Raw genomic sequence first — 23,076 nt, 5'->3', positions numbered from 1 at the left:
TGATTGGGTGAGGGGTTCGCAAGATGCAACAACCTCACGTGAGCTCCGGGAACTCAAGTGGCAACATAGTTAGAATGGGGCCGGCACATGAGGCAAGTATAAGCTTTTGTATTTTAATAGGGGCAAGCATGGGGAGTGAGAAAAGGTTGTCCGAGTAGTGGACAATCCCATTAAGCTAGTATAAATCTGTAGCATTTCAGCGACAAATAGTCATACAAACATTGCATGTACTTTGCTTTACCAGTCAAATGTTTTTGTTCTAATACAACTATACATGTTATATATATAGTTGGCCTAATTAATTGCACTTTAAATCAGAAAAGTTTGCTATTTGGCATGTGATCTACAGTATAGGCTTATCTTTAATTTTATAATGGTCATTTGAGCTCCCATAATGAAACAGATCAGTGATCTCTGGTCACAGAAAACCATATTGAATTTCTCATTATTTAATATGTATTATAATGAACATAAAATTGTATGTTTGTTCAAAATATTTCATAATCCGATATTGAATTTAATTGTGAGTTACCTGTATAACCTTCAAGACAATTGCAGGTCACTTCCATAGTCTTATTGTTTTGCTTACAAGAATCTGCAAAATATTTCTTGCTTGTAGGAGAACCCGGACACATGCATGGGCGACATGGTTGTCCCAGTAATGGATTACCATAATAATTATCAATACACCTAAGATGTAAAGGATATAATTAATTAAGTTTATAATGCTAAATTATTGGTGGTTATGGCTTGCAATATAATTATACTATCAAGAATGATCCTAAGGGGCACTTTGCACACTACGACATCGCAAGCCGATGCTTGCGATGCCGAGCGCGATATTCCCTGCCCCGTCGCAGCTGCGATATCATGGTGATAGCTGCCGTAGCGAACATTATCGCTACGGCAGCTTCACATGCACTCACCTACCCTTCAACGTTGCTCTGGCCGGCGAACCGCCTAATTGTTAAGGGGGCGGGTCGTGTGGCGTCATAGCGACGTCACACGGCAGGCAGCCAATAGGAGTGGAGGGGTGGAGATGAGCGGGACGAAAACATCCCGCCCACCTCCTTCCTTCCGCATTGCAGCCGGGACGCAGGTAGGAGATGTTCCTCGCTCCAACGGCTTCACACACAGTGATGTGTGCTGCCGCAGGAGCGAGGAACAACATCGTACCGTCGCAGCAGCGAAATTATGGAATTAAACGACACTACATCAATGATACGATTACGATGATTTTGCACTCGTTAATCGTATCATCTACGATTTACACACTACGAAGTCGAGAGCGACGCTGGAAGTGCGTCACTTTCGACATGACCCCACCGACATCGCACCTGCGATGTCGTAGTGTGCAAAGTGCCCCTTAGATATACACTGTATGCACATTTATTAAGCATGTTTTTTATTTTTAATTTTTTAATTTTTATTAAGCATTTTGACAATATAATAATTTTTATGCATGTTTTCTAAATTGAAGCTTTATAAACTCGAATGCTAATTGGTTTGAAACAGAGCAGATGATGTGTATTTGTCTACTGAAGGAAAAATGAATTTAGAAAAGTGCATAGTGCCTACAGTGAAACATAGTGGGGGCAGTGTCCTTATGAGGGGCTGGTTACAATAGCATTGCTGATGTCGGAGAAGTACATTTCATTATCATTAATTCACAGACCTACTGGTCTACAGTATATTGAAAGAGAAGCTACTACCACCAATCTGTGCCTTTTGCAGTTTTCCAACATGACAAATATCCATAAAAATCATCTGTTGCATTTTTTAACAGGGTGAAAGTGGTTCAGTAGTCAGGTATGTCTCCTGATATGAACCCAAACCTATGGGGGATTCTGAAGAGAAAGTTGTCATGATTCTCCCTCCAACATCCAGGCTCTAATTGAGGTCATTCTTAAAGAATGCAAAAAGATACAGTAGATGTTGCAATAGGTCACCAACTTGCCCATTCTATGCCTAGAAGACTTGTTGCTGTTCGTAAAAATCATGGAGGTCATATACAAAATAGTAGATGTAGTTGTTTTGATGTGGGGTGTGTTCTTTTTTGGAACAACCAATTTCAGTAAAACTGAAAATATTGTAATGAAAGTTATATTATTAACATTACTTTCATGTTATGAGTTAAAAAATATTCTATGAATCTCAGTCTTGTCAACATTTTGAAAAAAAATATTGAATTCAGGGAGATATTGATTAAAATTTTACTTTTCAAAGGGGGTGTACTCATTTATGCTGAGCATTGTATGTTCTTCCTCATTATGTCATCATTTTTATTCACAATTATTTTCTTTTACTGAATTTTTTGCTTAAACTAGGTGTACACACCACCAAACTATAAGTTATGATTTTGAAATATTGTAGAGAAGGATGTGATTTTTCAATATGTAATGATATACTAGGAATATCAATTTTACTATTACAATATAATTCTTTAAAAGCTAAACTAGATATTTGAATATTCAAAAGACAAATCCATGGTCAGCACACACACATTTTTACACTGCCATGTTTCCGTACCGTTCACAGTTGGTTCCATTTGTAAATCCCTTGCAGCCCTTACAAGCGCCAGTTACTGGGTCACAGATCTCTGAATTTCCATTGCATTTGCAGGGTCGGCAATTTGGAAATCCATAATATCCTTGCACGCAGCTGTCACAGCGGTGTCCTCGTATGTTTTTGCGGCATTTGCATTGTCCAGTCACCTCATCACACAATGTGCTCATTGACCCATGGGTATCACAGTCACATTCTGTAAAATGAGAAATGTAAAATGTTTTTCTTTGTTATTATTTAGTTAATTTCCAGTGAAAAATTAGAACTCTAGGTCTGCTATTGACTACGGTCAACAAAACCTCTTTCTGATTTAGATATTGAAGATGTTTTTGCATACTCCACAACATGCACTCATAGAATATACTGTGCTTTTCATACTTGGCAACCATTAGGACCAAATTCATAGCTGGATAGAAATAATGTCTGATTGCCTATGTATATTGGTGTAAAAATAAACAAATATATAAAAAAAAATTGGCGTAGGGTCCCCCCATATTGTGATACCCAGTACAGATATGACATACGGCTACAGGCTGCAGCCCCCAGCCGTGTGCTTATCTTGGCTGCATGAGGCCAGGTTACCTGTGATCACAGGTTGGGGATTGTGGGAATCTTCAGCTTTGACCGCAAATAACCTGAGTGATGTCACCATTCATCGCCTGGCTCAGTCAGTCTCTGCCTGAAGCCAACAGCATGCAGTCATGTTCTGTGCCTGCATGCTGTGCCTTCAGTACTTTTCGCATGCTGTGCCTTCAGTGGGACCTCATAGGGATTACGCTGGAAGTAGATCTTTTGGGGGATAATAAACTGTAGAAAGAGGGGTTTTTATATTTTATTTCATATAAAGGATTTTTCGGTGTTTGTGTTTCTTTCTTTTCACTTACAGATTAGTAATGGGAGGGCCTCAGAGGCGCCTCCCATTACTAATCTAGGGCTTAGTGGCAGCTGAGAGCTGTCATTAACCCCTTATATTACATCGATTGCCACTGCACCAGGGCAATCGGGATGAGCCTAGTAAAGTTCCAGGATTGTCACATCTAATGAATGTGACAATCCTGGGGAGCTGCAAGCTGCTATTTTTCGGCTAGGAGGACCCAATATTCATGGGTCTCCCCAGCCTGAGAATAACAACCTCCCGCTGTTGACTTGATCATGGCTTGGTATCAAAATTGGGGGGACTGCACAGTTTTTTTTAAAATTATTTCTTTAAATAATTAACACAAAAAAAATCTGCATTCGGTCCCTTATATTTTGATACACAGCCAAGAGGGGGGGGCTTCAGCCTGTAGCCATATGCTTTAGCTGTGCTTGATATAATATGGGGGGGACCCTACACCAATTTTTTATTTATTTATTTTTACACCAACTTACATAAATAGACAGCGTGTGCGATTGCAAGCAGTCAGACACAATCTTACACAGAGTGTGGGTGCTGCCTAACAGCAGATAGAGACGCTGGACTACCGGTGGGCGGGGAAGCAGTGCATATGTATGAAGGATAATGAGCGACCCAAGAAGTAGCGCTATTGCAGTGCAGGAGACTGGTAAGCTTGCTCTAATCCCCCTATCCCTTCTACCACCATTTTAAAGGGCCAGATTCTGGTCCCCATATATATATACAGCAAGCAGCATCTATATTTTATATATTACTAGCTGAAGTACCCGGGCGTTGCCCGGGATAGTAACTGTTGCTCTTCGAGTTTCTGTCTGTCTCTGTGTGTCTGTCTCTGTTTATCGGTTTCTCTGTATCAGCCTCTCTGTCTGTTTCTCTCTATCTCCGTGTCTCTCTTTCTCTGTGTCTGTCTGTCTCTATCTGTCAGTCTCGTTCCCCATCTGTCTCTTTCCAGGCCTGTCCCTTTCCCCGTCTGTCTCTTTCCCCGTCTGCCCCTTTCCCCATCTGCCCCTTTCCCCATCTGCCCCTTTCCCTGTCTGCCTCTTTGCCTGTCTGCCTCTTTGCCCGTCTGCCTCTTTGCCCGTCTGTCTCTTTGCCCGGTCTGTCTCTTTGCCCGGTCTGTCTCTTTGCCCGTCTGTCTCTTTCCAGGTCTGTCTCTTTCCAGGTCTGTCTCTTTCCAGGTCTGTCTCTTTGCCCGTCTGTCTCTTTGCCCGTCTGTCTCTTTGCCCGTCTGTCTCTTTGCCCATCTGTCTCTTTCCAGGGCTGTCTCTTTCCAGGGCTGTCTCTTTGCCCGTCTGTCTCTTTGCCCGTCTGTCTCTTTCCATCGCTGTCTCTTTCTAGGTCTGTCTCTTTGCCCATCTGTCTCTTTGCCCATCTGTCTCTTTGCCTGTCTGTCTCTTTGCCCGTCTGTCTCTTTGTCCATCTGTCTCTTTTCCCATCTGTCTCTTTCCCCATCTGTCTGTTTGTGTCTCTGTCTGTCTGTCTTTTTCTGTGTTACTCTATCCGTCTCCCCACCGACATCTTATTACCTCACACTTAAGCTTCTTATACTAACAGTTTATTTTGTTCCTATAGCAACCACTGACAGTTGCTATTAATAGCCTCTAGATCCCACCTCCACTCAGTTTAATGGAGACATGTTTTTTGGAGAGTAACTGTAAAGCTCGGGGTTAAATTTTCCTGTCAAAACATAGTCTATGACGTTCCCTGGTCACATGGGGCGTCTGTGCATAATTTCGTGATTGTAAATGCGACGGTGTGGATTCCTTTAGCGGACATATATACACACACACACATACACACATACACTCAGCTTTATACAGCAAACAGCCTGTATTCAAGTTAGGAACCATGTTTTAATGTCGCCAAGTGTTCCCTTATTCTTTCTTGTGAACTGCCTTTTGGATTTCTGATTTTCTAGAGGGTAAACACGTGTGCCAGAGGGAGCGCAAACGGCAGGACTTTTCCTATTTATTTGCAGCTGGTTGGATACCATCCAGTAGTGCAGTTCTGGTCCTTCTAGTTGGTTTTTATATTATATAAATGCATATATATATATATACAGCCATATGAAAAAGTTTGGGCACCCCTATTAATGTTAATCTTTTTTCTTTATAACAATTTTCGTTTTTTGCAACAGCTATTTCAGTTTCATATATCTAATAACTGATGGACTGAGTAATATTTCTAGATTGTAATGAGGTTTATTGTACTAACAGAAAATGTGCAATCCGCATTTAAACAAAATTTGACCGGTGCAAAAGTATGGGCACCTTTATCAATTTCTTGATTTGAACACTCCTAACTACTTTTTACTGACTTACTAAAGCACTAAATTGGTTTTGTAACCTCATTCAGCTTTGAACTTCATAGGCAGGTGTATCCAATCATGAGAAAAGGTATTTAAGGTGGCCACTTGCAAGTAGTTCTCCTATTTGAATCTCCTATGAAAAGTGGCATCATGGGTTCTTCAAAACAACTCTCAAATGATTTGAAAACAAAGATTATTCAACATAGTTGTTCAGGGGAAGGATACAAAAAGTTGTCTCAGAGATTTAAACTGTCAGTTTCCACTGTGAGGAACATAGTAAGGAAATGGAAAAACACAGGTACAGTTCTTCTTAAGCCCAGAAGTGGCAGGCCAAGAAAAATATCAGAAAGGCAGAGAAGAAGAATGGTGAGAACAGTCAAGGACAATCCACAGACCACCTCCAAAAACCTGCAGCATCATCTTGCTGCAGATGGTGTCAATGTGCATAGGTCAACAATACAGCGCACGTTGCACAAGGAGAAACTGTATGGGAGAGTGATGCGAAAGAAGCCGTTTCTGCAAGCACGCCACAAACAGAGTCGCCTGAGGTATGCAAAAGCACATTTGGACAAGCCAGTTACATTTTAGAAGAAGGTCCTATGGACTGATGAAACAAAGATTGAGTTGTTTGGTCATACAAAAAGGCGTTATGCATGGAGGCAAAAAAACAAGGCATTCCAAGAAAAGCACTTGCTACCCACAGTAAAATTTGATGAAGGTTCCATCATGCTTTGGGGCTGTGTGGCCAATGCCGCCACCGGGAATCTTGTTAAAGTTGAGGGTCGCATGGATTCAACTCAGTATCAGCAGATTCTTGACAATAATGTGCAAGAATCAGTGATGAAGTTAAAGTTACACAGGGGATGGATATTTCAGCAAGACAATGATCAAACACCGCTCCAAATCTACTCAGGCATTCATGCAGAGGAACAATTACAATGTTCTGGAATGGCCATCCCAGTCCCCAGAGCTGACTATCATTGAAAATCTGTGGGATGATTTGAAACGTGCTGTCCCTACTCGGCGACCATCAAACTTAACTGAACTGGAATTGTTTTGTAAACAGGAATGGTCGAATATACCTTCATCCAGGATCCAGGAACTCATTAAAAGCTACAGGAAGCGACTAGAGGCTGTTATTTTTGCAAAAGGAGGATCTACAAAATATTAATGTCACTTTTATGTTGAGGTGCCCATACTTTTGCACCGGTCAAATTTTGTTTAAATATGGATTGCACATTTTCTGTTAGTACAATAAACCTCACTTCAATCCAGAAATATTACTCAGTCCATCAGTTATTAGATATATGAAACTGAAATAGCTGTTGGAAAAACACAAATTGTTATAAAGAAAAAAGGTTAACATTAATAGAGGTGCCCAAACTTTTTCATATGACTGTATATATATATATATATATATATATATATATATATATATATATATATACACACACACACACACACACACACACACACACACACACACACACACACACACAGTATCTCCCTCCCTGATGAAGCAACAGATACCCTAGCGATGCATATGTTGGTGGTCTTCAGATCCTTTGGGGGATACTTGTGACCGACTGGAACTCTCTATGGACTATGGACTCCCTATGGACTCTAGCACTAGGCACTTTATATAATATATTATGTCTACCTCAAATTGACATCTCTTATTTGTGCAGTCTATATATTTGTCATTCCTTTACCTACAGTGTATCTTACCTTTGCACTTGACACTTTTTGTCTCTACTAGTGATGAGCGAGTACGCCTGTCACTACTCGGTACTCGCACGAGTATCACTGTACTCGGGCTACTCGGCGGGTACCGAGTAATCTCGCGATACTCGTGCTGTACTCGTGGTCTTCATCCCTGCATGTTGGCACTCTTTTGAGAACCAGCCCTCATGCAGGGTTGCAAACAGTGTGACCAGAAGTCCTTCTCAGGAATATTGTAGCTGTATACAGGCAGGCAGGGTATAGCCAGGTCGGAGTACAGGAGAAGAGTCCTTCTCAGGACTATTGTTGCTGTATACAGGCAGGGCAGGCAGGGTATAGCCAGGTCGGAATACAGGCTAGTGACCAGAAGAGTCCTTCTCAGGACTATTGTATCTCAAAGGCTGGAAACACATCTATGCGAGTAAAATCGGTCCGACTGGGCTGAAAAAAACTCGGCTGATTTTAGTTCACGTTAGGTCCGAGTGCAACGCAAGTGCGATGCTTTTTCTGAATAAATTAATGATTTTACTAGCGTGTGTAATGCGTGTGTAATGCGTATTTTTTACTACCGTATGTCATCTGCCATTCAGCTCTGCTACATGGCCGCTGACAGCAGACACTGAAAGTCATGTAGCAGAGCTGAATGGCAGATGACAGCAGACACAGACAGAGCCGCACGATCAGAATGAACTCGGGTGAAGGGCTCACCGGTGACCGCAAATCCCCTGAGTGACTGAAGTTAGCAGCCCTCTCTCATACTCACCGATCCCCGATCCCCGGTGCGGCGCTGCACAGCATTCACACTGCTGCGGCGGCTTTTACTATTTTGAAAAAGCCGGCCGCTCATTAAACAATCTCGTATTCCCTGCTTTCCCCGCCCACAGGCGCCTATGATTGGTTGCAGTGAGACACGCCCCCACGCTGAGTGACAGGTGTCTCACTGCACCCAATTACAGCAGCCGGTGGGCGTGTCTATACTGTGCAGTGAAATAAATAATTAAATAATTAAAAAAAACGGCGTGCGGTCCCCCAATTTTAATACCAGCCAGATAGAGCCATACAGCTGAAGGCTGGTATTCTCAGGATGGGGAGCTCCACGTTATGGGGAGCCCCCAGCCTAACAATATCAGTCAGCAGCCGCCCAGAATTGCCGCATACATTAGATGCGACAGTTCTGGGACTGTACCCGGCTGTTCCCTATGTGCCTTGGTGCGTTGGCAAATCGGGGTAATAAGGAGTTAATGGAAGCACATAGCTGCCACTAAATCCTAGATTAATCATGTCAGGCATCTCCCCGAGATACCTTCCATGATTAATCTGTAAGTTACAATAAATAAACACACACACACCTGAAAAAATCATTTATTAGAAATAAAAAAAACAAACATATACCCTCGATCACCACTTTAATAAGCCCGAAAAAGCCCTCCATGTTCGGCGTAATCCAGGATGGTCCAGCGTCGCTTCCAGCTCTGCTGCATGAAGGTGACCGGAGCTGCAGAAGACACCGCTGCTCCTGTCAGCTCCATGCAGCAAGTGAGGTGAGTAGCGCAATCAGCTGAGCTGTCACTAAGGTTACTCGCGGCCACCGCTGGATCCTCTAACAGTGACAGCTGAGATGATCGTGCTACTCACCTCAGTTGCTGCGTGGAGCTGACAGGAGCGGCGGTGTATTCTGCAGCTCTAGTCACCTTCATGCAGCAGAGCTGGAAGCGACGCTGGACCATCCTGGATTACGCCGGACATGGAGGGCTTTTTGGGGCTTATTAAATTGGTGAACCATGAAATTTGTTAGTGTTTTTTATTTCTAATAAATGATTTTTTCATGTGTGTGTGTTTATTTACTGTAACTTACAGATTAATCATGGAAAGTATCTCGTGGAGATGCCTGACATGATTAATCTAGGATTTAGTGGCAGCTATGGGCTTCCATTAACTCCTTATTACCCCGATTTGCCAATGCACCAGGGCAAATCGGGAAGAGGCGGGTACAGTCCCAGAACTGTCGCATCTAATGTATGCAGCAATTCTGGGCGGCTGCTGACTGATATTGTTAGGCTGGGGGGCTCCCCATAATGTGGAGCTCCCCATCCTGAGAATACCAGCCTTCAGCCGTATGGCTTTATCTGGCTGGTATTAAAATTGGGGGGACCGCACGCCGTTTTTTTTTAATTATTTAATTATTTATTTCACTGCACAGTATAGACACGCCCACCGGCTGCTGTGATTGGGTGCAGTGAGACACCTGTCACTCAGCGTGGAGGCGTGTCTCACTGCAACCAATCATAGGCGCATGTGGGTGGGGAAAGCAGGGAATACGAGATTGTTTAATGAGCGGCCGGCTTTTTCAAAATAGTAAAAGCCGCCGCAGCAGTGTGAATGCCGTGCAGCGCCGCGCCGGGGATTGGGGAACGGTGAGTATGAGAGAGGAGGGGAAAATGACCGACAGACTGTGAGAGAGGGACAGAGATAGTGACCCACCGACAGAAAGAGAATAGAGAGCAAGAGGGAGAGACCGACTGACAGAGAATAGTGATTGACAGACATTGTGAGACATCACTCGTTTCCAGTGTTTTAGGAAACATGCAAGAAATGTATTTAGAAAATCGCATGTCACTAGGATGGTGTGAGTGCCGTCCCGCGACATCCGATTTTTTACAAGCTCCCATAGACTTGCATTGGAGAGACTCGCAGTAGAAACTCACAAAAAATCAGCATGCTGCGATTTTTTTCTCAGTCCCATTTGGACTGAGAAAAAAAATCGCAAATGAGAGCATAATCAATCACTAACATGTGTCCGATTCCAATGCGAGTTTTTCTCGCATTGCTCTACTGCGAGAAACTTGCAAGTGAGAAGCAGCCCAAAAAGTAACATACACCATCTCTATCTCACTATTGGGTATGTGCCCTTAACATTTCCGCCATGAAAATTCATTTTGGTGTCATTTTGGAAGGTTTTCTGGTGAGTCCGTAAAAATGGCGTAAAACTCGGACAAAATTGTTCACAGCTGTGACTTTTGAGTGATAAATGCTTCAAGGGGTCTTCCCCATGCTGTTGCCATGTCATTTGAGCACTCTTCTGAGACTTTTGTGACATTTTTAGGGTTTCTACATGCTGCCAGGGGGTTATTTCATAAAAATACTCGGGTCTCCTATAGGATAACATTGGGCTCGGGCCGAGTACACGAGTATCTTGGGATGCTCGGCTCGAGCCTCGACCACCCGAGCTTTTTGGTACTCGCTCATCACTAGTCTCTACATCTCTCCAGTGTATATTAGGTAATGGTTACGGGGGCTACCTCAAATCAACATCTTTTTGTGCATTTTTGTTCTATGGTCGTATTTAATTGTCATCATTTTACTCACAGCACACCCACAGTGAATCTAACTATTTGCATTAGATACGTTATATAATAAATTATTTTTATTGTATTTTTACACCTTTTCTGTGTGCAATTGTTGACCATTATGGGGGAATTTAAAATTTTGATAACAACATTGCCTGTATTTTAGGCCCATATCCTCTTCCATTAGTAGTATCTTGTCACTGTGGGTGTACAGTTGACCTTTTCGACCTTTTTATTCCGTCACATTCCCCTTCACGCATTCTTATATTACATGGGTTTTATTGATGTTTCTGTACGTGATCTAATATTGTTCAATAAAAGTTATGTTTTTTGCACAATGGACTCTTGCCCTTCGGTTTTGTTATATATTATACACGCATATGGCTTATGATTTAGTCCAGGGTTCATCATTTTGACAGCCCCCTAAAAAACATGCATGCAGCTTTTACAGGCTGACAGAATGACAACTACGCTATATACAGTCATGGCCAAAAGTTTTGAGAATGACACCAAAATTATATTTTCACATGATCTGTTGCCCTCTGGTTTTTAATTGTGTTTGTCTGATGTTTACAACACATACAGAAATATATTTGTAATCATATTATGAGTACCAAAAGGTTATATTGACAGTTAGAATGAGTTAATGCAGCAAGTCAATATTTGCAGTGTTGACCCTTCTTTTTCAGGACCTCTGCAATTCTCCCTGGCATGCTCTCAATCAACTTCTGGACCAAATCCTGACTGATAGCTGTCCATTCTTGCATAAGCAATGCTTGCATTTTGCCAGAATTTGTTGGTTTTTGTTTGTCCACCCGTCTCTTGATGATTGCCCACAAGTTCTCAATGGGATTAAGATCTGGGGAGTTTCTAGGCCATGGACCCAAAATCTCTATGTTTTGTTCCATGAGCCATTTAGTGATCACCTTTGCTTTATGGCAAGGTGCTCCATCGTGCTGGAAAAGGCATTGTTGGGCGCCAAACTGCTCTTGGACAGTTGGGAGAAGTTGCTCTTGGAGGACATTCTGGTACCATTCTTTATTCATGGCTGTGTTTTAGGCAAGACTGTGAGTGAGCCGATTCCCTTGGCTGAGAAGCAACCCCACACATGAATCGTTTCAGGATGCTTAACAGTTGGCATGAGACAAGACTGGTGGTAGCGCTTATCTCTTCTTCTCCTAATAAGCTGTTTTCCAGATGTCCCAAACAATCAAAAAGGGGATTCATCTGAGAAAATGACTTTACCCCAGTCCTCAGCAGTCCACTCCCTGTACCTTTTGCAGAATATCAGTCGGTCCCTGATGTTTTTTCTGGAGAGAAGTGGCTTCTTTGCTGCCCTCCTTGAAACCAGGCCTTGCTCAAAGAGTCTCCGCCTCACAGTGCGTGCAGAAGCACTCACACCAGCCTGCTGCCATTGCTGAGCTAGCTCGGCACTGCTGGTAGTCGGATTCTGCAGCTGAAACAGTTTTAAGATACGGTCCTGGCGTTTGCTGGTCCTTCTTGGGCGCCCTGGAGCCTTTTTGGCAACAATGGAAGCTCTCTCCTTGAAGTTCTTGATGATGCAATAGATTGTTGACTGAGGTGCAATCTTTGTAGCTGCGATACTCTTCCCTGTTAGACCATTTTTGTGCAGAGCAATGATGGCTGCACGTGTTTCTTTAGAGATAACCATGGTTAACTGAAGAGAAACAATGATACCAAGCACCAGCCTCCTTTTAAAGTGTCCAGTGGTGTCATTCTTACTTAATCATGACTGATTGATCGCCAGCCCTGTCCTCATCAACACCCACACCTGTGTTAATGGAGCAATCACTAAAACAATGTTAGCTGCTCCTTTTAAGGCAGGAATGCAATGATGTTGAAATGTGTTTTGGGGGTTAAAGTTCATTTTCTTAGCCAATATTGACTTTTCAAGTAATTGCTGTTAAGCTGATCACTCTTTATGACATTCTAGAGTATATGCAAATTGCCATTAGAAAAACTTAAGCAGTAGACTTTGTAAAAATTAATATTTGTAGCATTCTCAAAACTTTTGGCCATGACTGTAGCTAAACTGAGCAGCGGTTAATCTGTGATTGATGAGGACATTTTGCAAAAGTGGAGTTTGGACTGTGGAAAGTTTGAGGGGTGGAAGCTGAGCTGGGGTGGAGCCTGGGTGGAATTTCAAGGGAGTCCAAAAATGTTGCCAGTATAGGGCCTTGAAATTCCTGGTGGCGGCCTGACTGCATGCATAGTAAGGATAAAAAGAGGGATAATAAAAGGATTGTAACATTTGGGTGGTGAACATTAGAATACAATGACAAAAAAATAAACTTGGAATCTGTTAAAAAAATGAAGTGTGAAGCTCTCATGTGACATCACACTTGACAGCTTTAGGAAGCAAACACTGCAGACAATATTCTATCAAAATGGCCAGTGCGGTACAGAATCTGACTAATCAAGCCCATAAGTCAATAACCTTAACTTACTTGTACAGTTTTGATGAAGTCCTGATCCAAAGAAGTCGGGTAGACATGACTCACAGTTTGGACCGTATGTGTTTTTCATACACAGCAAGCACTCCCCTGTAATCTTATCACACGAGTTAGGATCTTTCACATTGATGTTGTTATTGCACTGACATGGTAAACACTCTTCCCCTTCCTCTATGTTTCCATAAAAGCCATCAGGACATTCATCACAGTTCTTTCCTAAGTAAATAAGGAATACAGTGGAAAGTTAAAGCAAAACACATATTAAAGGGGTAATCCCTTACTTGGACAATCCCTTCTTATCCCCCATGTTTGCCCCATTAAAATAAAAAATGTTATACTCACCTACATTGCTGGCACCATTCCAGCACAGCTCACATGAGGATGTTACATCATGAGAGCATCCAATCACTGCCGACTTCACTGTCCCCTCCTTCAGACGAAAAAGTAATGAAGAGGAAGTGAGAGTTGCGGCTGGCCGCTTACTTCCTGTTGATTACTTATATGTTTGAAGGCGGGGACAGTGAAACTGATGGTGACTGGGTGAGGGGTTTAGGTGACGCAGCAACCTCATGTGAGCTCCAGGAACTCGAGTGCAACATTGCTGGAATGGCGCTTTCACGGAGGTAAGTATAAACTTTTTTATTTTAATAGGGGCTAGCAAGGAGAATGAGAAAAAAATTATCCGAGTAGTGGACCAACCCTTTAAACTAGCATAAATCTGCAGCATTTCACCCTCAAATAGCCATACAAAGAGCGCACGTCCTTTGCCTTACCAATCAATTGTTTTTGGTACTGATTCCTTCCATTATGCATTTTGAACACATAGTTTGTTACCCTTGAAATCACAAAGGTTTTGCTATAAGGCATGTGACCTATAGGTTTAGGTTGAATTTCATTATGCGCATGTGACCTCCCATAGTGAAATAGATCAGTGATCTCTGGTCACAGAAAACTATGAATATCTGATCATTTATTATGTATTATAAAGGATGATAAAATTGTACACATTTGTTCAAAATGTTTCACAATCTAATTTACTCTGTAGTTACCTGTATAACCTTCAAAGCAATTGCAGGTCACTTCCATAGTCTTATTGTTTTGTTTACAAGAATATGCAAAATATTTCTTGCTGGTAGGAGAATCCGGACACATGCACGGGCGACATGGTTGTCCCAGTAATGGATTACCATAATAATTATCAATACACCTAAGATGTAAAGCATACAATTAATTAAGTTTGAAATGCTAAGTTTAATGCTTTCAATACAATTATATTATCAATAATGATCCTAACATTGTTACACAGAGATTTTCTCTATTTTCACTAATTTTCATAGTGGTGTCAGGTCCAGTTCACATGGCTGATTCTGACATCCCACCTAAGAGTTTTTTTGGTGTCTGGGAGCAACACAGGTAGACTCGGGTGTCAGCTTGCTTTGTGCTGATTCATTGGCATTCTAGCCAGAGTTAATCTATGCTAGTCTGCTTGTTTACTCTCTTTGATTATGTGTTGTGAGGGAGCCTATCACATCTGTTCCCCGCATATATATGCTGGCTGGGTCCTTCCTCTTATGCCAGCTATAGTTTGTCTTAGTTTGTCTATTATCCTCCTATCCTGTGTATCTATGTGCAGTATGTCAGAATTTTGGTTTCCCCTTGTCTGTCTTCATCTGTGTTTAACATAACACTCCTGCCTCCTCCTTCCTTATAGGGAGGGGGGGAAATCAGACTAGGTCTGGTCAGGAGCAGAGCCAGGAATGGGACTCAGGCATCTCCAGCATTAACAGTGTCCATGAGATTAGGGATAACATAAGGCCCCTAGCATGAGAGACAGCATAGAGGCCCCTATCCCTCATTATCTAACAAGTCACATCTTGACAAAGATATACATTGTATGCACAATTATTAAGTATGTGAGTATTTTGACTATATTATAATTGTTATGCATATTTTCCAAATTGAAGCTCTATAAACTTGAATGCTAATTGGTTTGAAACAGATCAGATGATGTGTATTTGTGTTATCAAGTAAAAATAAATTTAGTAAAAGAGCAGTGCCTACAATGAAACATGGTGGTGGCATTGTCCTTAGGTGGGAATTTGGCCCACAAATATATATAACTTGAGGTGCAGGACAGTGTATGTTCTCACCGAGCTATTACAATTGTGAGAATTTTTTTGCCAATGTATACATAAACAGAGCATACTGAAAGAAGACTGTATATACTGGTTTAATAATACTACTATGATAAGGTGTCTGGAAGGGGGATAAACCCTCACTTAGACATAGATTAGAAGTAGTACCCACACTTAGTCTAGACTAGGATTATTTAGCATATAAGGTTGGTGAAGAACTTATTTTTAGGGGGCTCTGAATATTTCTTATTACCCCAAAATTACACATACATGTCAAATAGGGTGTAACAGGTTCAGAAAGGGACATCCTCTGAGGAACGGGGGCACCACTTGAACCCTAGGGTGCATAAAGATCCATGGGTAGGCGGGGCTCAGTAGGGTCAGATTCAGGGTAATTATACCATCTACTGCACAATCCCGCCCCTTTTTTTTTTGGTTACCTTTATGTACTGGTTGTTGTTTAATTGCATTAAAGTAAATTTTCTGTGTGACTAGTACAGTCATTTTAAAAGACATAATTAAAATGTATTTTGTTAAAGGTATATTTTATTCGGTGAACTGAATAGATTTCCTAAATATACATATTATTATTATACGGTGAAACGCCGGATCATTGTTATGTAGGAAAAGTGCAAAAGGCATAGAGTGGTGGTTGTAGATTCTCTTTCAGTATAGACCAGTATGCCTGTGAATTCATGATAATGAAATTTAGCTCCTCGACACTAGCAATGCTAATTCAGTCTCACATAAGGACACTGCCACCACCATGTTTCATTGTAGGCACTGCACTTTTACTAAATTAATTTTTCCTTCATTACACAAATACACATCATCTGATCTGTTTCAAACCAATTAGCATTCAAGTTTATAGAGCTTCAATTTGGAAAATATGCATAAAAATTATAATATAGTCAAAATACTCACATACTTAATAATTGTGCATACAATGTATATCTTTGTCAACAAATAAAAGATATACCGTAATTAAAAGGTATTTTTTAAAGGTATATTTTTTTTCAGTGAACTCTATAACAATGATCCATAACAAACATCTGTTGCATTTTTGAACAGAGAGAAAGTGATTCCGTGGGCAGATATGTCTCCTGATATGAACTCAATGGAACACCTATGGGGGATTCTAAAAAGGGAAGTTGTCATGACTCTCCAACCAGCATCCAGGCTCTAAAGGAGGTCATTCTTCAAAAAAGATAGATGTTGCAATATGACAGCAAATTGTTCATTCTATGACTAGAAGACTTTGTTCTGTCATAGAATAAATCATGGACGTCATACACAATATTAGATGAAGTTGTTTTGATGTGGGGTCGGTGTATTCCTATTTGGAACAACTAATTTGAGTAAAACTGAGATTTTGTAATGAAAGTTATATTATAAATATTACTTTAATGTTGTGGGTGAAAAAAATGTTCTATGAATCTCAGTCTTGTCGGCAATTTGAAAAATGTATTTAATTCAGTGAGATATTGATTAAAATGTTACTTTTCAAAGGGGGTGTACTTATTTATGCTGAGAATTGTATATTCTTCCTCATTATGCTGCCATTTTGTTTTTCAATTTTTTTACAGAATTTTTTCACTTAAACTAGGTTTACACAATTACACATTTTTCAATATATAATGATATACTATGAATATTAGCACATTATATACATTTTACTATAACAGTATAATTCTTTTAATGCTAAACTAGATATTTGAATATTCAAAAGACAAATCCATGGTCTGCACACACACATTTTTACGTTGCCATGTTTCCGTACCGTTCACAGTTGGTTCCATTTGTAAATCCCTTGCAGCCCTTACAAGCGCCAGTTACTGGGTCACATATTTCTGAATTTCCATTGCATTTGCAGCGTCGGCAATTTGGAAATCCATAATATCCAGGCAAGCATCTGTCACAGCGCCGTCCTCGTATGTTTTTGCGGCATTCGCACTGTCCAGTCACCTCATCACATAATATGCTCATTGACCCTTTGCTATCACAGTCACATTCTGTAAAATGAAACATGTAAAATGTTTTTTTTTCTGTTTTTATTTATGTAATTTCCAGTGGAATATTAGACCTCTAGGTCTGCCACTGACTATGGTCAACAAAATCTTCCAGTTTTCCCGTCTGCCCCGTTTCCCCTGGAATACACCAATGTCATTGTTATAATGTAATTATGTTGTGCATTAATGTGTAATGGGAATCGTGACGTGATGCAATGTAATATTTTACACTGTACTGTGATGAAGCGGAGTTCTGCCCAGCAACAGGCATTGAATATGGTATGAAAGAGTTAATGGTTAGAACTAGACCATTGTAGGAGGGCCTATTGCAGTGACAGAGGACATTTTCCTGTAAGACGTTCAGATAGGACCCGGCTCTCCAGTGAAGCAGACCTAAGGTCTGGCAGTTGGCAGGCCGCATGATATGGATGTCCTCAGTAAGAATGGAGACCAAAGACATTGATAGTAAGATCCTGAGGAGAACAAAACTGAGAGAGTAAAGGCCCCATCACACACAGAGATAAATCTTTGGCTGTGGTTGCAGTGAAATCATGGACATATTGTTCCATTTGTACCCAGCCACAAACCTGGCACTGATTGTCCACAATTTCACTGCAACCACAGATCTGCCGCAGATTTATCTCTGTGTGTGACAGGGCCTTTAGAGTGGACCTAGCTACAGAGTGATCTAAGGCAGTCGGGTTACAGGAATGATCATAGGATAAAGTGACCGAGTGAGTGGGGTATTGGTACACGACAGAGCAGAATGTGAAACAAGGTTAGGGAGTTCCCGACGCATCAGTAAGGCATTCTGTCAATATCCCTTTAACAGGGAAAAGATGTGTAACTACTGGAGGAGAATATAAGTTTCACTACTGTACTATGGTGATAAGCTAGGTTGTGATTAAACAAGTGAGATTAGTGGAGGCTGGAACAGGTGAAGTGAAGGAGATGATGAGAATGTGTAGAGAGACACTGCAAATGAAACGTAGAAAAAAATATGTGCCCTCTATCTAATGTATACATTGTCATCCAGTTACTATTGAGTAAAATGATGTTTTTATTGAACTTGTAGTCTCCATTGATGGACTGGTTAATATTTGGTCCTGGCAAGCCAAATCTTTCAGCATTATATAGCCTGCAAAGTCGTATCCTCTCCTTAAAGCAAAACCACATGTCCAGCCAGGATCTCCATTGTCATGTAGCATGATGGGGAACTAAAGACTACTACCTTGCCCATGGCTACCACCCCATGCATCACTAAGCTTGGTGCAGACTTGTAGGATCAAATCTTGCAGCCAGGTGGTTTAATTGTTGTGGGCAAGACCCACGTTTCAATGAATCTGTTGACCGTTATACAGTCTTAAATGGTGCCGAATGTGTACTGTGAAATGGTGGTTAGTGGCAGTGAAAAAAGAGGGTTCTGCCAATTGTGGGTGTTATGGAAGTGAAAGGTCGCAAAGATCTGTCCACCCCTGCAGAAGTTATGCCTCCTGAAGGGGGATGCCTCTCCTGGAAATGTCAGTTCAATGTGAGGAGTGCCTGTTCCTGTAGAGAAAAGTTGAAGAAGGCGGCCCACCCATTGCAGATTGACACAGGATAAAAGGTGGGGATGCAGGATAAAAGAAACAGGATGGTGAGCAGAAAGAAACTCCACCAAAGGCAAGGTGCAGTTATGACAGAGGCTACCAAGAGGTGGGTGGGATAATGTCATTTGATTGTGGAGAGTCGGGAGAGAAGCAGAGCCTTGAGATGGCAGATAGAGATCCATGGTTTGGGGTGCTTGCCAAAGGAGGACCAGGACACAGTGAGTGGGGCGGACGTTGATGGATCTCCTGTCAAAGGTGGTAAGGCAGGGTGGCTTAGCAGAGAATGTCATCTGATCCCCTGAGAGTGAGCTCCATTTGGAAGCCAAGCCTTACACCCCAACTTTGTCCATGGCCCGCAGAAGGGCCAAGTGACTGGAGGCCTTGCATGCTCAGTTGCTGGTGAGTTGCTCATCAACCCCATTGGAAGTCCTAGTCCCGATAAAGGTCCTAATCCTGCCAGAGGTTCTGACCCCTAGGGAATCACAAACCCCAAAGGGAAGCCTTTTATCACCAGGGCAAAATGGATCATGGATGTGGTTCGAGATAAAAATCAGAGAGAAGAGTGGGCATGGGCTCAGTTGGACAGTCTTAGAAAAGTGGAAGACCAGGGGGGTGGTAATCTACTCTGACCATGGAAGGGGCTATGGCTTCTTGGTGGAGGAGAGCACCTGGGATAAAATGTATTTGAATGCCAGCTCTCTTCGCTGCAGTCCCAGTTTACAGCTTTGAGAGCAGGTCCAATTCTTAAAGGAAGTCAGGCTGTGATGGTGCTTCACAATAGCGATATTCAGGATGACATCGGAGAAGGAAGGATCACCTATGGCAGTGCTACCTCAATGAGAGGTACACTTTCTTAGGGCTGTGGAGGCCTGGAGGCTTGAGTAAGGAGTAACAGTGGGAAGACTGCTTTGAGTCACCATGGTCCAGCATAGAAAAAGAAGATCATAGGACTATGGGACTATGGGAGGTAGCAGCCAATCTGGCCCTGGCACGTGTGGCACAAGTTGCTCACTCAGCCATGTATGTGCAGAGAATGGAGGACAGGAACACCTGGATCTAAATATGGTTGGTTTAGGACCCTTTACAGCAAAAGCAATGAAGTCGGATGCTGAGGAGGCCATGTTGTGCTTGTTGCAGAAGCTAGACTGTTTAAAGTCCTCAAATAATCCATGAATCATTGGGCCAAAGCCCTACATGTCAATAACTTCTCCCATGTTGAAGCTACAGATGCTTGGAGTTTATTTTAACCCTTTTCCCAGTTTATTTGTGCATGTTATGCACTCCCCGCTGGATTGATGGACTTTGAAGCCATGAGTGGGCTGCATGTCCTTCACCAGTCACTTTGCCCAATCCAGGATGGACTTTGTTCCTAAGGGACTGTGAGCCTGTCACGGGGACAGGACTATGTCCCCATTCTATGGATTAGTGGGAGATATGGAGTATGCAATAGATGTGAAGGACTGCCCTTACAAGGATGGACTGTGATATATAGACTTAAAGGAATGGTCAAAAAGGTTTTCAAGGATCGATATCAAATAGGTCAAATGTACAGATGAACTTGTGCTAGCAAAGATACCTGGACATTGTGGATCCAGGGTCCAAGATGAGTAGGTTTGGTTCAATGTTCTGGAGAAGAAACGCAGGAAGACATTGTGTTGATTAAAATTTTGTATGTGTGGTGTTGTGCATTGATGTCTTCCAGATTTTCCAGATGGTCAAGGACAAACATTATTAAAGGATGGGGAAATGTAAGGAGATGGAATTACTTCCCCCTTTCACCTTGAAGACACCAATATTATCAATATTATATAAAGTGTAATGTGTATTATGTTGTGTATTATTGTGAAATGTGAATTGTGTTGTGATGCACTATAATGTATTAGGTTATGTGCACACGTAGCGTTCTGTCCTGCCGAAATTTCTGCAGCGATTTGAACAGCACACGTGCGCTTCAAATCGCTGCAGAAAGAGTCCGTAATGAAAAAAAAAAGCCGATTCCATGCGCTCTGAGTGCAGCCCCTCCCATAGACAGAGTGGGGACTGCATGCAGAGCGCAGGAAAGAAGGGACATGTCACTTCTTAGAACGCGCGCTTTGGGCAGCAGCTGAAGGGCTGTGCTCTAATACGCCACGTGTGCACGTCTCCTGCATAATCTTCATAGATTATGCAGGCGACGCAGGACGCATGCAGTTACGCTGCGATGCAGATCGCAGTGTAACTGCATGCAAATACGCAACGTGCGCACATAGCCTTATTGTGATGAAACTGCGTTCTGCCCAGAAACAGGCAATAAGTAGGGTGAGAAAGAGTTAATGGTCGTGACTAGCTCATATCAGGGGGGCTAGTGCAGAGACATAAGTGTTCCTGTCAGGGGTTCAGCTAGGGCCCAGTGTTCAATGAAGAAGACCTAAAGTCTGGCTGTTGGGAAGTTGCATGACATGGGTGTCCTTAGTGAAAGTGAAGACCAAGCATGTGGATAGTAAGGTCCTGAGGACTGCACAACTAAAGAGAGTAACAGTTGTCCGAGTTACAGAGTGATCTAATGGAGTCAGGTCACAAGACTGATCTTAAGAGAAAATGACCGAGTGAGACAGGTCCTGGTACAGGATGGAGCAGAACGTGAAATAAAGTGAGTGTGGGAATTCCCTAAGCATTAATAAGCTTCAAGCTAGGTTTAGCCATATTGGCGATATGCTTTTAAGAGCGAGAAGATGCGGAACCACTGGAGGTAATATGACTTTCACGGACTATACTGTGATGCTAGGCTGTGTTGTGGTGGAACAAGTAAGACTAGTGGAGGCTGGAGGAGGTGAACAGAATGTTTATACAAACACTGTGCAAATGAAATGTACAAGACTATATGTGCCCTCTATCTAATGTATACAGTTGTCATCTAGCTACTGTCGAGTAAAATCAGATTTTTAAAAGATGTGTGGTCTCCATCGATGAACTGGTTAATATCTTGCTGTTTCTCATATGCTTGAATGATGTAGCCACAGACATGATCATCTCCTTTCCTGTGTATGTTCATTTGGCTGATAAATTGTCTTTTTAGTTATAGGTGCTCTAGTTTATTTATTTATTGATTTACCTATATAGCACCATTAAATCCATAGCGCTTTACAGATGTGATCATCACTGCTCCCAATGGGGCTCACAGTCTAAATTCCCTATCAGTATGTGTGGAGAATCCAGAGGAAACCCAGAAAACACGGGGAGAACACACAAACTCCTTGCAGATGTTGTCCTTGGTGGGACTTGAACCATTCTATTTTTCCAACACTGGACATGCACAGAAAAAAAAATAAAAAAAAGTTGGCCAATAAAAGGATTGTAAAATTTTGGTGGTGAAAACATTAGACTATATTAGTAAAGAAAATAAACTAGGAATCTGTAAAAAACTGAAGTGTGAAGCTCTCATGTGACATCACACTGGACAGCTTTAAGATGCAAACACTGCACAGGATTTTCTATTGAAAATGAATTGTTTAAAAGAACAGAGAGTCCTCAGTGGTTGATACCTTTTAATGGCTAACTGAAAAGATGGTAATAATTGCAAGCTTTCGAGACTACTCAGGTCTCTTCATCAGGCATGGTATAACACAAAATCTGAAGAGAGAGAGATTTTGTGTTATACCATGCCTGATGAAGAGACCTGAGTAGTCTCGAAAGCTTGCAATTATTACCATCTTTTCAGTTAGCCATTAAAAGGTATCAACCACTGAGGACTCTCTGTTCTTTTAAACAATTTTTTTCTCTACTGGCTAACACGGTACAAAGATATATTTTACTTCTATTGAAAATGGGCATTGCAGTACAGAATCTGACTAATCCAGCCCATAAGTGAGTAACCTAAACTTACCTGTACAGTTTTGATTAAGTCCTGATCCAAAGAAACCGGGTAGACATGATTCACAGTTCGGACCGTATGTGTTTTTCATACACAGCACGCACTCCCCTGTAATCTTATCACACGAGTTAGGATCTTTCACATTGATGTTGTTATTGCACTGACATGGTAAACACTCTTCC

At 41.8% G+C, this 23,076-nt stretch overlaps 1 protein-coding gene across 1 annotated transcript in view; it reads right to left on the bottom strand.

Moving 5' to 3' along the window:
* LAMB4 (laminin subunit beta 4) overlaps window positions 1–23,076 on the bottom strand; it is a 225,831-nt gene that overhangs the window by 81,685 nt on the left and 121,070 nt on the right. Inside the window, exon 21 of the mRNA XM_075343475.1 lies at window positions 533–690. Coding sequence (XP_075199590.1) covers window positions 533–690 — 158 coding nt within the window. The remainder of the gene's footprint in view (window positions 1–532; window positions 691–23,076) is intronic.

Source organism: Anomaloglossus baeobatrachus, chromosome 4, assembly GCF_048569485.1.
Source record: "Anomaloglossus baeobatrachus isolate aAnoBae1 chromosome 4, aAnoBae1.hap1, whole genome shotgun sequence".
Lineage (NCBI taxonomy): Eukaryota > Metazoa > Chordata > Amphibia > Anura > Aromobatidae > Anomaloglossus > Anomaloglossus baeobatrachus.
The sequence above is the reverse complement of the archived record's forward strand: the minus strand, read 5'-3'. Positions and strand labels throughout refer to the sequence as shown.